This window comes from Labrus mixtus, chromosome 2 (assembly GCF_963584025.1).
Source record: "Labrus mixtus chromosome 2, fLabMix1.1, whole genome shotgun sequence".
In the NCBI taxonomy this organism is placed as follows: Eukaryota; Metazoa; Chordata; class Actinopteri; order Labriformes; family Labridae; genus Labrus; species Labrus mixtus.
Window position 1 is genome coordinate 5,353,646 of NC_083613.1, and position 16,404 is coordinate 5,370,049.

Here is a 16,404-nt window from a genome sequence, read left to right on the forward strand (position 1 = left end):
TGTTTACATTCATCTGCAATTTGTAATATAAACATGTCAAAATGAAATTTCTGGAATACCCATTTAAAACATTTGGAAGAAAAAGTGCTTCCTGTGCCAATATTGAGTCAAAAAAACATTAGAAAATCCTCAGACGAGTTTTTTTTTTATCAGGAGCGGTGGAATTACTGCATTTAACAAGAACTTGAACGTCTATGAGTAACACCTGACAGTGACTTTAACATCCACCTCATTCTTCAATTGTCCCTTTATTCAAGCTAACAGTTTATTCTTGAGGCTGGTAACTTTTGGGGACAGCTTTGAACTATCCAGTTCAAGAAGGAGTTTTTGGAAAACTTCAAATGTGTATCAAAGCTCCTTTGGATAGGCAAGATCCACTGCATATGTCAGCCCAACAAGCATGGAGCAGGCCCTGGGAAAGTTCTTCAAAGCAGTAAGAGCTTTGACACCGTCAACCACAATTCCAATGTCTTCAGGGTCCTCTGACACATTGGTCTTGATTCTGTAGATCTTCATGCTTTGTACAGCCAGGTCCCGTGCCACACTGTCTTCATCAGCATCCTGGAATTGCAAGAATATTTTGTATATCAGACTGTACAGCCACAGACAAAGGTCATTATTATAAACTCAGGCGATTAAGCTAATGAACTCTAATAAGGAGGGAGTATTTATGTATTTAACGTTTTTGAATGTTGTTCCTAATGTCGGAGTCTATGTGCCTGTGTGATCCACACCTTTGTTTTCAACCTTTGTTGTTTGTTTTCACCTGGCTGCAAAAACTAATTTCCCCTAGGGGACAATAAAGTTGAGGTTGATTATTTAATAATCACCAAATTCTCTTCACCCCTTTGGACAATATAGCCTTGGTCTATCAAAGCTATGGCACATATTTCACCCTGCTTAAAACAGTGACTAAGGCCCCGTGTCCAGCTAGCGTTTTTTCTGGGCAGTAAAGCGCTGGCTGTGCACTTGGGAGTGTTTGCATGCAGCCGTCCTGTCTCTATGACAACAGTTTGTTGACAACGGCCGCTGTAAGACTGACACAGCTCTGTTACTTTTTACTGCATGTTTTATATTTGAGATCATTTTTTACCCAAGCAGACACAGAGCAAAGAGGATGTGAGTACAAGATACGATCTGTAGGAGGATAAAATACGGGGTATATCATACATTTTGAAAAGAGCGCCCGTGACGTCAACAGCGCCTTTCTGAAAGGTTGAAAGATTTTTAACTTGAGCTCTCGGAGCGGCCGCACAAAAACGGCAGAGAGCTTGTAAAAAAGACACTGGGCGCTGCGCTTTTTCTTCAGGCGGCTGCGAACGCTCTCTACCTATTGAAAACAACTGAAGAAAGACGCTGGCACTGAGAAGGTTTGGATGTTGTTCTACACCTACTCACTAATGGCTCTGGCTAACTGGCATATAATTCCTGTACTAAAAGTACAAGACAACAATGCATTATTATAAAATAACACATGGCTCTTTTTTGGAGGGAGTCACAGAAATTCTGGCTAGAGAGATTTCTTTGACAGCAGCATATATGTCTGCTCACATTCTGCATGTAAAGCAGTCAGTTCTCTGTGTGATCTGGTGATAGGCTGAACTTATGTGATATCAGACCTTTTTGTTATCATTATTATTATTCAAGGTTAAAGAGAAACTAGTGAGTTATTTTAAATGAAGCAACAGATAAATGGCAGCATAACTTGTTTCTGGTCACATGACTGACATCGCATACCCTTGCAATGTGATTATTGAGCATGCGCAAGAGGCATTAGATCACATATATTTTCAAAATCCTAAAATTGGTAATATTGGAGTAATTTGACCACAAAATGTCTGACTTCAATTTGGCCTAACATAAAAATTGTTTGAGGATACCTTGAGTAGGATGGACTGTAACTTCAAACCCATACTTCCGCCCTTGGAGTGGAAGATTTTCAGCAGTCTGGGAGTGTATTCATCAAGCTTAAACATGAACTGGGATTCAAGGCTGACCATCGTGATCCTAAGAAACTCATCCTGAAACTGAGAGACAAACAAGAAATCAGTTTTAAACACTCAAGTATTTCAAGTGTAAATATTGTTCTTACATTTCTTTATACAACATGACATCCCCAGTCCTATTATTATTTGTATGATTTGTATTAAAACTAACTATGGATTCTTTACCTTCTGGGTTAAATCATCTAACTATCCAGCTGGTTAATATGCTTCATTCAAGTACATAACATTATTTCATATGGGAAGTTCCACACTTTAAAGGAGTATATGAAGTTTCTTACCACTAACAATTATTGTTTATAAAAAACCTTCTCATCCACAACCACTAGTTAATTCATTTACAACAGAAAAAATTATTTCTTAATAGCATCTATATGTAACTCACAGGAGATGGCTCAAAAAGAGCTGGCCATCTGGCTTTGATGTCTTCAATGCATGGTGAATGGTTGATGATTTCATTTCTTCTGTGGGCAAATGTCTTTGCCATTTTTTCTTTTATTATCTTGTTGTTGTCCCTCTTCATGACTTCACTGAGCAACTGAATCCTCACTTGTTCTTGACTGTTTTCATCCTCACCTGCTGGGTAAGGAGGGAGGTAGTTGATCTCAGCCTTTCGAGGCTTTTTCACATTTTTAGCTGACCTCTGGTCAGCAGAGCTCTTGCGTTTGAGTGCATTGCATAAAACCTCAGGAACACCATAGCCACGAAGTTTGGTGCGATAATTGGCCATCTTGTATTTTATGCTTTGTTGCCAGCCGTAGAATCCAGAGTACGAGCCAGGTTCCTTGAGACATGGAAATTTTGTGACGAGAGCCTCAGCAACATCGCTTATTTGAGCACTGGATGGATAGGCAGTATATGCATATATATTTTCAACTAGCTTCTCAAGTACATCTGCCTTGATTTTTGAGGAAGTCAGGAGAGTTCCGCTCTTCTTGAATTATTCCGTGGCTCTTGTGATGTACATTTCAGTTTCATAAGCAAATTGGGGAATGGGAAACGTTTTTGGCCATTAGTCGAAACAGCCCATAGTTTTTTTTTTTATGTATATTTTACTTGAATTTATTTGGTGAATATTAATTAACCCCAATCTCAGTTTTTACAGTGTACATGACTTCTTTTGACAGTATTAATTACACAGATGTGTTACATTCTGATTGGCCAATCATTACAGTATAGTACATAACAATGGCCTGCTATCCCTTGATAGCACACCGTTGGTCAGAATTACAAACCAAGTGTGAAGAGCAGGTGTTTGCTTGAGATGCGACACTAATCACAGACTCTTAAAGGAATGAACTTCCAAACTCCATTGGATCTGCAGAGTCCCTCTGCACCTTTAAGAAAAAGCTAAAGACCCAGCTCTTTCATGAATACCTACTAACTTAATGATGATGGTCTCCATATTATTGATGATGATGATGGTTGTGACGATGGTTTTTGTTTGATAACGATGACTTATAAGATGGTTTCTATACTGATTAGAGCTCTCAAGAACTGCCCTCAATGTTGTGCTTTGCCTCTGGTCACTTCCTGTCAGCACCTGTGTGTCCAATCAGACTCAAAGATGATCGTTTGCTCTTACTGACATTGTTCCCTTTTTTCTAGATCCTTGCTTGTGTTGTTCTTACTCTCTGATGTACGTCGCTTTGGAGAAAAGCGTCTGCTAAGTGAATTGTAGAATTGTAGAAAGGAGATCTAGGAAATGCATACCTATAATGTTACGATGTTGGATGTCCATACTTAACCTCTGCAACATTTTTTTTTTAAACACAAGATACACAGGTATTGGCGTAATCCTCGGACGTGGTTTCATGCTGCTCTGAACGAGATGTTACGAGAACTTTTGGAGACTTGGCCAGAACCTGACATCAAGTTCTGCCAACACATTAGAGCAAAGCATGGAGTAAAGTTGTAAGACATGCCCACCCAAAATCGTACCCAAATTTCCCCTGCGACTGCAAACTGGCCAATTGGATGAAAGTGAGCATTTGGGGGAGGAGGGCCTTAAAGGGACAGCAGTTGAAATGAGGGATTTCACTGACGCCAGCTTAAAATAAATAAGGGCGCAACATTACTCAATAGGCGTTCCAGACTGACATAGTTAATGGTGAAAGTGAGTATAATAGATCCTCTCTTATAAGGGCTAACCATATGAATCCGCAAAAAGAAGTTTTGTTAATTTGAAGAAATTCAAAAATAAAAAAGAGACATGACAGTGTTTAAAACAATGACCATTTATATCTAAAGTAAGAATCTGTGGAAAAAGTGGAAACACATAGTGAGTGGGTTGTTATAGAGGATCTTACCCTGGGTTTCCACTCTGCTATAACAGCATGCTCACTATTTGACCCCATACATACTTCAGTAATGGTCACAATATTTTGTAGAATTGGGTGATGTATGCAGTCAGAATATTTTTTCATGCATCATCACTGTGGATACATCACCACCATTCATACTTCATACTTTACAGATGGCCAGTGTCTCAAAGATGCAAAAGAGACAACGTAAGAGATATCTTGAAGAGGGATTCTTTGGCTGCAGTAATCAGGGAGTGAGGGTATTTAAGAAATGTAGAACTAGATCTGAACTCACCCTAACTCGTCTTGAGTCTTAGATTGGAGAATGAAACGTCAGATCAGGCAGAGAAAAAAAACAACAACATACAAACATGAAAAAGAACACTCACACTTGACAAGACTGCTGCAGGGTTGTCTTGTCAGTCACTAACCACCTACTTTCCTGGGAGCTCTTGAGCTCCCCTAGGCTCCTCAAGATCATCGGTTGACGGCTTGCCAGAACAACCCCCACCCCACCACTACCCCCTCCCCACCGGATCGTGGGTTGGCGGCCTGCCAGAACAACCCCCCACACCCCCTCCCCTCCCCACCGGATTGCTGATGGACGGTCTACCTCCCCCCACCCCCTTGCTCTCTATCCCTCTTCCTGCATCTTATCCCATCTCTCCCCCTATCCCTTTCCAAGCCCGGCGCAGTCTAGGCCTGTGAAGACTGTTTCGTCATGAGCCGGGGATCCGGCCGAAGATTTCTGCCTTTTAATAAGGCAGTTTTTTCTTACCACTGTAACTTTTGCTGCTTTGCTAAAGTGCTCATGATGGATAGGCCGGATCTTTGTAACATAGCAATAAGTAAGGTCCTTTACCTGCTTTTTGTAACATAACAATGAGTAAGGTCTTTTACCTGCTCTTTTGTAATGTTAACAGACAATGAGTAAGGTATTTTACCTGCTTCTTGTAAAGTGTCTCGAGATAACACTTGTTATGAGTTGACGCTATACAAATAAAAGTTGATTGATTGATTGATTGATCTTGTTGTGTGAGCACAGTGTATATCACCAAATGGATTCAAAGCAAAGTTCTGCGAAGAGAGAGTATAAATTCCCTCTTGCAGAAAAATAAAAGGTTAATTAGAAAGATATTCAGCTTGCACACATCTGGTCTCTAATCATCAAACACTCAAGCATCGCTGTTTACTTTGTTTTCCTCTAAAAAACAGAGTTCCCTGGGTTCTGTCCAAAGAGCAGGCTCGTGTCAAAGACCTGTGGCAGGAGCATGAATTGTATGTCATCCCTCTAGAGTTGGTTCCTGGAACAAAAGACCGCAACATTTCAGACAGTTGCGGTGGAAATGTCTGCAACGCATTCAGGGGGCCTCTCCCTCTGACCCCTCAGTATTGCAGAGAGAAACGCTTCGGTTCACCGGTGCAGAGAATGTTTTTCAGGCGCATCACTCAGCGAGTGTTCAGGCTTGATTTTGCCACAGGGTTCTCTCTCTGCTAAGACACCTTTTTTTTCCTCTCCCTCTTTCTGCGCCTCCTTGCGTCTCTGCGTGACAGACAATTGAGTTGTTGCTGCTTCGGGTTTCGACTCCGACAGAAACCTGATGATGCCTTCATCTTCGGATTGCCTGATGAATATTGATTCGGTGTTTTCTCATTGTGTCTCTTCGCTGTTTCCTCTGCACAAGCATGCATTCACAGGCATTTTTTTGTTTTTTTTTGCTCAGCAGCAAACAGGCCAACGCTATAGCTGTGCAGCAAGGAGAGCAGGAGATCAGTCACCTTTTATTTCCACTGGAACAACATTGCAACAGACTTTGTTTCTCTTTAATTTCTGCATGCTTCAGGGTGATTTGTGTTGCTTGTGTGAGCTCAAGAAAGCTAGACGATTTGCTTGGAGTTTTCATCCTTCACTCTTTGAAGTGAAAAGCTCTTTTTCTCCCTCTGTAGTTCCCAAGAGCATGGTCAACAGCGTTGTACACCAACGCAGAGTTGTTCTGCTTTACTGGCAGCCATCTGGCAAAACCTCACAAACATTCCCTAATGCTATTTTTTTTCTGCATGTCTCTTTTCCCAATCATTTGATGTTCATACACAGCAATGCACTGCACTGTATCTCCCACACTCTGGAGTTAATGGAGGGCTTCAGAAATGAAACGAGTGGAAACCTCCACTTTCGTGAATGTGTGGATACAGCAGATGCCATATTAGATGTATTTGAATTTGTTTCATTTTAAGAATCCCATTTTCTGGCCTATGCTAATCTTTTTTTTTTTTTTGTTGCTTTTAACAACTTTAAAGACAGTTTGCAAAAAGGGGGTGTTGAGAGAAAGTTTTTTTTACGTTCTGAAATTCATTATGCTCTTTAAATACCACCCCTTCCAAGAACATGCCGTAATATCGCCAGTCTGCTAAGTCTGTTTCATGGTCATAGACTTACTGAGAAAATCTTTCACTCGAGAGAGAGTCTAATGCAACATCCTGATTCAAATCTGCCTTAATCTCTTTTTACTGATATGCAGAAAAATATTTCCAGCCTGTATCTTTCACAGTGAGCTTGAAACAGACGATATTTCCACGGGAAGGCTCACACACTGCTGGTCCGAATGGAAATGGAAAGAGGTTGTTTTTTTGTTTTTTTTGCAGAAAGTTCCCTGGAGTTGTGTCTGAAATCGGAAAATATGTGAGAGTCTCGGTGGCCAGACAAAACAATAGGAAAGCAAGTGCCCCATTGGATTTAGCCAATGGGTAAGTGGTGATTGAAAAGGCAGGCTTATATTAGCCTGTTAACACATAACTGTTAAAGAGAGTCGTTCCTCTGCAGAGTTTCATACATATTAAGATTTCTTTGATTGCAGAAGATGATGCAACAAACATTCACATGGGTCTTAAATGCTTTGCACTTACATGTTTCTGCACTCGACATTTGCCTATTCATGCTAAGTCAATCAAAATAAGTCTGTTCATATAAAAAGCATATGTAAAGTCGGGGTTCTTGTTGCTCCTCATAGGCTTGCATAAGGTCAGTATAGTGAAACAGCAAGAGTGCTGGTTATAGGAGCTTGTAAAAGGAGGAGAAGCTCTCATAAACCTTTCATTAGTGTTGGTCTGTTTATCAGCAAAGATCCTCTGTACCACAAAAACCTTTTTAGGGAACCACATAATCAAGTAAGGCATTACTTGTATGGCGGATTAGCTCCACCTTTGCGGTGTTTGAAATGTGTATGTTTCCGTCTCCCTGTTCCAATTCACTGTCACAACTCAACGATTATTGTCTATCACCCATTGGATGAGTATGCACATATTTGACTGATCCCTCTTTCTTGATTATTCACCAAAACCCTTGTGTACAAAAAATATGAACTGTATATTCATACCATCTTCACCACCTTAGCTTACATTCGTGTCCTCTCCGTGCTCCCACCCAGACTTGACAATTAGAAAGCACACATATTTATTTTCTTATATTCGTATAGGAACTATTGGCATAAAGGCATTTCTTATTGATACTTTTAATCTATATATATATAATATAATATAAATTTAATTTCTCAGCAAATAAACTTTGTTTTCTAGTATAATGTAACCCCCCCCTTAAACTTTTTAAATACATTTCTGGTTATTTATCATTACTTTTTCAACTCACAGGTGTATAGGGATTGTGTAAAGTGAAGTATCTCCGTCTGTAGGGACTTGGGTTGGGAATCGGAGGGTCGCTGGTTCAAGTTCCGGCACAGACCAAGTCCAGAAATTGCTCTGGTAGCTGGAGAGGTGCCAGTCCACTTCCTAAGCACTGCCAAGGTGTCCTTGAGCAAGGCACCTAACCCCCCCCCCCCCCCCCCACCAGCTCAGGAGCGCCCACTGTGGGCAGCCCCCTCACCCTGAGACCTCTACATTAGTGCATGTCCATAGGATCCTGTTTGTGCATGTGTGTGTATTTCAGCCTATGTTTGTGTAGCATGTTCACTAGACAGAGTGTAAAAAACAAATTTCCCCTCACGGGATCAATACAGTATAAATTATTATTATAAAGTGGATACAGGGCTGCTTATTAATGGGTCAAAAGTCAGTTTTTTTAAAGTTTATTTTTGGGCTTTTTATGCCTTTGTTGTAGTGATAGGACAGTGGATAGAGTTGGAAATATGGGACAGAGAGTGTAGGGGATGACATGTGGGAAAGGAGCCACAGGTCGGATTTGAACCCAGGACTCACTGTACTTTAGCACGTCTGCAAACTCCTCTATTTCAGCCCTGCTCAGAACAGGCTGCTTCTCTGTCTGTAGATGAGCTGTGTCTGACAACGCCCCTCTAGAAGTAAACTCAAAAACAAACTATTCTATTGTTTTAAAAGTCATTTACATTGTAAAGGTTAAAAGTCAGTGTTCAGAACCTTAAGGTTACAAAAGGGCACCACCACATTATTAAACCAAAGCTTCACCCATAAAAAAGAGGTGCAAAGACTGAGTAAGCAGACCCCAGAAACGGTGTGCTCTGCTATGAGACACTGACAGGGAAAGTAAAGCGTCACACAGTGGTGACCCTTGACACCTGCATGTGTTTTGCAAAGAGCAAATAGGCAGAAATGCTTCTCTCAACACACCAACCTGTCTGACCGTTTCCATACTGGATGTCAGCCGGAATAAATGCTACCTTGTGCCTACTGTTGCTGCTATGCAGGAGGTGGCAGGTGATGCATCCAACACAAAACCGGTGTCAGTGCACTAGAATGTTGCACAGGGTTTTTCACACTTGTAGCTTTATTTTCAGGTGCAATATGGAAACAGAGGAAAATAGAAACACATTAACAGAGTTGGAATTTCACATTCTCATAGCCTCATTGAATACTAGCTATTTTTACCCTTAAGAGAAGTAAGACAAATGTGAAAACAACCTCTAAAAGGTCCACTAAAAACGAGAAACGGTACACAAAGGAGCTGCTCTCTTTTACTTTCAGTCAAAAGCTTGACACTTTTTTTGTTAACAATAGAGGTTTAAGGACCTTTTATTTTTTTTCGGTCAAACAAGGCGCTGCAGTAATTGATGTACTATTAAATTATTAGCATGGATAATCCTTTCTGCATCACAGAGAATGCTTTACAATATGGCTAAGGTCAAATTTTGGCTTGTCAGTTTCTAAAGACTTAATATGATTAGCGAGCCAAGGGCAGGCCAGAAGTGTCTGGAGGCTGACTCTGAGCTGACAACAAAGACTTTCAGTATAGACTTCATTTACTTGTGGACAATTTGATCATAATTGTAAAGAAGGAGAACAAATTCCCTGAAATCAGCGGTGCTAAAGTAGCTGGTTTGATTTGAATGAATATGCGTAACACTATACAGTGCAGAAAAATACAGGAATAAGTAAATAACTGTTTGGTCTCTTTGAAAATAGTAGAGACAGTAAATGTAATCCCAATATATAATACATTCTAAATAACGCTGTTTCACCCACTGTATATCTACTAGTTTACAAAGTGTCTTTATTTATGAATTGGTTTGGTTTGATCGTCCAAATCCTCAAAAATGAATTTGGGATCTTAATAACTGGTGGGTGCACAAACTTTCAGAGTTGCTTCCAAATATTTTGCAGCCAGCTTTTCTTAATTTTCTCTGTGAAAAAAAACAAACATGTAATCAAAAATCTTTCAGGACAAATGTAACCAGTAGCTTTGACCAAAAAAAGTGTTTTTTTGTTGTTTTGTCAAGGTGCTTTATCAGATACAGCAGTTACATTGTGGTCTTCAAGTTACTAGACTCAAATTAAATCAACAGTCATTTGTTTTCCATTGTTCTATAAACATTTTAGAGCATTTCCTTTCACATTCACAAAGCTAATACCTGTTTTCTCAGATGAATGAAAAAAACCCAAAGAAATTATTATTATTATTCAAACTATTACCTGTTGGACAAAGTACAGGGTTACAACCCCAAAACTACTACTACTGCTGCAGAAACATCAACGCCATCCAAGGCAATTATGTTGGGGCTTTTTTTTGTCTATTGTAGAGATAGAATAGGGTTGGAAATCAGGGAGAGAGAGAGAGAGAGTGGGGAATGACATGCGGTAAAGGAGCCCTAAGTCGGATTCGAACCCGGGCTGCCTGCTTGGAGGACTATTAGCCCCTCGTACATGGGGCGTGCACAACAGCCACTTCTCTACATCCACCCCAGCACCTTTTAATTACCCTCTACAAAGTAGTCCACAAAGAATGATGAGGATAATCTTCTTGTCATTTCCTTTCCGTTTTAATCAGCTCTCTCTCAGAGGGTGCGTGTCACGCTTCATCCCTGCTCACATCTCAGCAGCTGACATCTTCCTCTTGTCCACGCCAAACACATTCAGCGCTCTCCGTTTAAGACATCTGAGTGTGTGCATTATGGCGACCAGATCATAGAGAAGGCACGCCTGGCAGCAGCAACTCACCCATGTCATGCCAAAATCAACACATGTTTGTGTGTTATTATTGAAGTCTCCTCTCAGGAGGTTCAAGCAGCATTACACATGAGGCTGAAAGTTAGAATCAGGATCATTCTCAGCTCAGCACCCTCTCTCCTCTCCTCTCCTCTGTAATACCTCCTCTTTAATATGCTGCCAGTCTGATTCATTATTGCGCTTTGTAATCGTAGCAACTGCTGTGTCTCTCTCAGGCATTCAGGAATGAATCTGACTGACAGCAGGCTCTTTGCAATTTCACTGAAACTCCATTCCCTACTGAAGCAGCACAAGCAGCAGGCTTTAACGGGGGGGGAGAAGGGAAAGACCGCTGAAATAAGTATCATCTCCACTTTTCTCATAACACTGTGAAGTAGTCTTCAAATCCAAATGGGAGTTCTGCCACGGTTGTGGGTGGGTGCCTCTGTCCCCACTGAGAGAAATATTTGAAAATCCTGCTCACATGAATGCAGCTTTCACACAAAAAAAAAGAAAAGAAAAAAAAAAGGAGACGCAAGTGAAGTCCTGCAAATGCTGTAATATTCTTCTTGAAGGCAGATTTGGTAGTTACGAGTGATGATGGATTCATGTGGAGTTTCTAGGGACTAGGCTGGCTAACAGGCTCATTCCCACTGCTAAATTATTAAAGCCCATGGGTTCAGGAACATCCACATGTTTCTTTTCTCTCGTCATATTTTATTTCATAGTAGTTATCGGGAGAGAATTAATTATTAACAGTGTCGGGTCCCTAGACATTCTCCAGTGGTTCATTTTTGTCAGCAGCGCTATATGATTGGTTAACCTTCCCTTGTTCTAATGCCAGAGGTTTTCTCTCCCGCACAGAGTAACTGTGTGTATACAGTACCATATACAAGCCTCTATCTGCTTTTTGTTTTTCCTGTAGGGTGTGATATTGCTTTCTTTTCCATCACTGCTAAATAAATACCATTTGACATGAATCCTGCAAAGTCCCGGTAGTCTTTAGTCTGTTTGTTTACCCATTAGATTGTCAGCGCTGTGCTTTTATCTGCTATAGTATTCGCCTGCCTCAGAGAGCATTTTCCCTTTATCTCCTCCAATACAGATCCACTGACTACGGCTCCACATATGAGAGAATGAATGACAAAGTGGGATCCAAGACTGTTCTGAGTTACCTGTATGTCTGCCCAACTAACAAGAGAAAGGTAAGATGTTCTGTTAAATGTCCTGTTTCTGTCAGAATACACCAGCTCAATGAAACACCTTGTGATGAATGTTTATTATTGTAATGTTCAGTAAACTCTTAAATATGGGCCTCTAATGATCTAGACTGCAGAGAGAAACAGACCTATTTTAGTTTATTTTTTTCCAGATCTGTTTTGATTTGCTGATGATGCTGTGGGCTCAACCTGTTAAGGTGTTGGATTGTTAATACCTTTCTGTGGGTAAATACTCACCTCTAATTGGTAGCAGAGTGTCTATTTATTAGCATCAACTGACATCTAAAAAGTAGTTCTGTCTCTTTGCAGCCCATTACATAAGAACCCAATAGGAGGGTAATAATAGTTTTTGATACTACTCAAATCCTGAGGTGTTACCAGGGAAAATGTAATATGGGAAACGGACTTCAGCTTATATAGCGCTTTTCTAGTCTGATGACTACTCAACAAACTTTTACAGTGCATGTCACACCTGCCCATTCACATCCTGATGGTAGAGGATGCTATCTAAAGTGAAGATCAAAAGTAACTAATCCCATTCGTACACATGTAGACGCCACCAAAGAAGCAACGTGGGGTTAAGTGTTTTGCCCAAGACATACTGTAGCTGGGGAGCTGGGGATCGAACCCCCGACCTTTTGGTTGAGAGAGGACCGATTCTGCTAGTCACAGCCGCCCAAAATAAAGTCATGGAATGAGCCCATAATATAATCATGCTGGTCAAGGTGTCCAGTATTAGAATACAATACAAGTTGTAAGAGAAACATCTGCTCGCTTGTGGCTTTAAAGTCATCTGGTAGATACTTGAAATGAATACAGATACGTTTAATCAAGCAATATATATTTCTACATCACCCTCAGAACGAGTGGCATTTCAACTATACCATATTTTGCTTGCAGGTTTTTTTCTTCAACACAAATATTGTCATTCACTGCCTGATGCAGTTCTGTACAAACTGAGCCCGAGCTGCATCTTCAGAAATACCAGATTGTTAAATAAATTAAATGATATATCTAAATAATGAATGAAGGTTGAGTAATATTTAACATCTGCAAGGAATTCCCCCTCCTCTGATTGATTTTTTTTTTCTTATTTGGCTTATATTTATCATCTTTTTTTTCTTCTTGTTTTTTACAATTTTCTGTAGTTCATCAGCTGAGGTCCTTGAGAGTGGGTTTATGTATGACAATGTATTTTCAACACAGAGAACCATCAAGGCTTGCTTATGCAAAAGATGTTTCTGGCAACCACCAAATGTGGAATATTAAGGACGTAAAGCATCAGAAAAGTGTGAGCATTTCCAGCTGCAAACCATCTGCCAACGTCTCTAATCCATCCAAGAATTCTGTCAATAACTTTATTATCTTTTTGAAATTCAAAGAATTGCGCTAACTGATCAGATGGTTTGCACTTCATTTACTCCCATCTGCTTCAGTCTTACGTCGAGTTAATTGAATGAAGAAATTGTAAAAGAAACCTTCTTAACCTTCTGTGTATTAAAATTCACATTTGATCAATTGACCTGTGGAGGTTAATGATCCCTTAAAAGATGATGCTCATTCCTGCATCACACACTGCATATATTCATGTACAGGACATGTTTTTAAGTCCCCACACTGTGATTCATAACTGCAGAATCAAGCAGTAAATGTGGACTCCAACAGTCCGTTGCTCTGAGCAACGATTTGACAGACAAGTAGATTTGTTGACTTCCAGGTCAGAGGGCTGTGAGATGCTCGGTTAAAGATGGAGTCTGGTCTCCAGAGGCATCTGCCAAAGGCCTTTTCCATATCCATATATTTCTCGTCAACTTGTATTTTTATAATTGTCAAAATAACGTTCTATACATTATTATAATTGCCCCAGCTCTAGTTAATTATAACAAATTGTGGATAATAGTGGAGGGGAAGTTTGTACTGCATTGAACAGATCCGTTTCTCTGGTAACGCAGGGCAAGACACATGTTTATGTGTTATAATTCACAAAGAGCTTGACTTTGTATTTGAAGGCAATTAGATGCAGTAGTGGGAATAGACGCAGTTTCTGTTCATCAGTACACTACAAACATGTCTTTCTTAGTCAGTAGATTGTGCAAAACTGATGCAAACTGGAGAGAACTGGTGACCTATAACTTCAACACAAACAACAAATCTTCCTGTAAAAATAAAACAGTACTGTGCTTTTATTTTACCATTCCTATTGTTAACTTGATTTACAGTGTATTACCGTTTAAAAAACAACAACCTAACACTCATTTCAAAATAAAAGTCTCGAAAATTGCTTGCATAAAAATGACAAGGGACGTTCTTTCATCATAACACTTTTAATAATTGCATACAACATTCGCCATCACAACCATTTAACTTAGTGCAGATCTGTTATCTTGTCAAACATTTGAGGTTGGATTTGATCTTTTCACTCTTAAAGGATGCAAGTTTGGAAGGAAGTGAAAATGTTTAATTGATTGTTTGTAAAATAAAACCAATAGCACAATTTCTTACAGGTTTACATGTCCTGTGATACAACACAACCTGTATACAACCTGCTTACAGCTTAATATAAAGTGCCTTTACTGTCCATCTTCTAGGAGATAGGGATCATATTAAACAAACTGCAAAACAACAAACCTGGAGCTGCACATTTTATACTTGACAGAAACAAACTGATGACAACACATTGCTTGTGGTCGTTACCTTAAAACGACAACATGGACAATCAGGATGCAGTGTGGGTTTCAGAATCTGCTTTATTGGTCAGGTATGCTCACACATACAATTCAAGGAATTAGACTTTTATAGACTGTGCTCTCCAAAAATATAGAATTAAATATTAAACATTAAACAAACAAATACACAAAACCCTAATATACAAACCAAATAAGCTCTGTAAGAGTTATGTGAGAGGCTGTGTTGTATACATAAAACTCACAAAGCACTCAAGTCCATGGGGTTTCAAAGTGTCCTTCTGCTGGACACGTTTCTCTGTCTTCTTGGACAGCAGGGCAGAGACCAATTAAGTCCCATTAACGATATACCATAAGTATTTATCTGTTGATCTTATGATCAGACAAAGCTTGGTAGTCTGCTAGTTACTTTACCAGTGATCGACAGATAGCCCCCGGTAGCAACTTGTCAACCAGGATCAGGACAAAATTGGATATAAAAATGTGTATCTACCCTCTCGCCTGTGAAGTCACTTCTGGCTCCAAAATAGCTACAGATCTATAATTACAAACCAATCTATGATGCATGGTGGCTATGGCCACTTAGATTAATTGTATTAGTTCAGTTAGGCATACACATTTTAATGACAGCAAAAAGTTAACTTACTGAAATCTGATTTAAAGTTGTAGTAAGCAAAATTAATATTCTAGTGGGAAAAAACTAAACAAAAACGTCTGCCTCTCCCTCTGCTGCCTTGCATCACTTTGCTTAGCCCGGCCCGCCAAATGACACAAAACATGCACCCCAATGGTTGCAACTGCAAACTGTCTCTTCTCTTTTACTAGTTATGTCAGACCTAGAGGACAGAAACGCTGACAGCAAGTTCAGAGAGTATGTTGCAAGCTTACTCTGATTGGTGTGGGCAAACAGACATGGATCAGACATTATTTCAATGTAATACTGTTAGTGAAATGTGATGATCAAAATATATTATTTTAACCAAATCCTAACCAATTTACACCCATTTGTTTTTTCCAATCCCATTATTCAAATACTGTTTTATCCCTTTAGTCAGACTGTAGTTAGGCCTTCTTCTCGTCTTCCTGTATCACAGTGATGGAAAACAAACGATTCAGCTGCACCCTTTAAAGGCTCATTTCACTTTCAAAACTTCTTAACAGCTCAGTTGTCAAAATCTATATCAACCTTGTGACATCAAACATTTAACTTTTTCAAACTTTCCTTTAGCTGTTTTCTTTAAGTTTTCAATCCGTGACAAGTCACTTTTTCAAAAGTTAAGTTAATGTCATAACCTTAGATCTAGTTCCTTATTTAATTTCACAATAAATGCTGGTTTGTATTCAAACGGAGTAAAGTACCATCAGTTTTAAGACTACAAAAAAAGTCTAACAAAAACTGTTGTTTTACATGCAAAATAATAGATTTTTGTAGAAAAAAACAAAATAAAATACACAAATTAAAAAGTCCTTAATTTGCTCTTATGCACTAAAAGGAGTAGAAAGAAGTTGAATCCTACCTTGTTTTTCAGATATGCGATAAATCACATTCAACTACTGAAATTCAGAAAATCCTTGTTTCAAATGTTTAATCATTTCACTACCCTAAAAATAATATTGCCTACTGTAGCTTTATCTTGTGCCATTCTATTAGTCAGGTTTTCTAATGAAGCTGTGATTGACACAACTAGTTAGCACACAGTTTCTGTCTCACACGTCCATTAGTTATGATGCAATATTCATTCATTTGGAGTCACAATTCTGTAAATATGGCAAATGAAGTACAGTT

The 16,404-nt window shown here is 39.4% G+C and overlaps 2 protein-coding genes across 2 annotated transcripts in view; one reads left to right on the forward strand and one right to left on the reverse strand.

Moving 5' to 3' along the window:
• Positions 1-16,404, forward strand: part of sorcs3a (sortilin related VPS10 domain containing receptor 3a) — a 236,203-nt gene that overhangs the window by 114,791 nt on the left and 105,008 nt on the right. Inside the window, exon 3 of the mRNA XM_061048343.1 lies at positions 11,820-11,919. Coding sequence (XP_060904326.1) covers positions 11,820-11,919 — 100 coding nt within the window. The remainder of the gene's footprint in view (positions 1-11,819; positions 11,920-16,404) is intronic.
• LOC132994000 (uncharacterized) lies at positions 349-3,010 on the reverse strand. The gene is made up of 3 exons (XM_061064054.1): positions 2,389-3,010; positions 1,881-2,027; positions 349-561 (listed from the first exon to the last, which is right to left on the reverse strand). The coding sequence occupies exons 1-3, from the start codon at positions 2,731-2,733 to the stop codon at positions 349-351; spliced, it is 705 nt and encodes a 234-aa protein (XP_060920037.1). The 5' UTR covers positions 2,734-3,010.

Excerpts from the sequence above, each read along its gene's own strand:
- LOC132994000 (XM_061064054.1), bottom strand. The coding sequence starts at position 2,733 with ATGGCCAATTATCGCACCAAACTTCGTGGCTATGGTGTTCCTGAGGTT. Across the intron at positions 2,028-2,388 it reads CTCTTTTTGAGCCATCTCCT|TTTCAGGATGAGTTTCTTAG; the intron begins GTGAGTTACATA and ends TTTGTCTCTCAG. Across the intron at positions 562-1,880 it reads TACAGTCCATCCTACTCAAG|GATGCTGATGAAGACAGTGT; the intron begins GTATCCTCAAAC and ends TTGCAATTCCAG.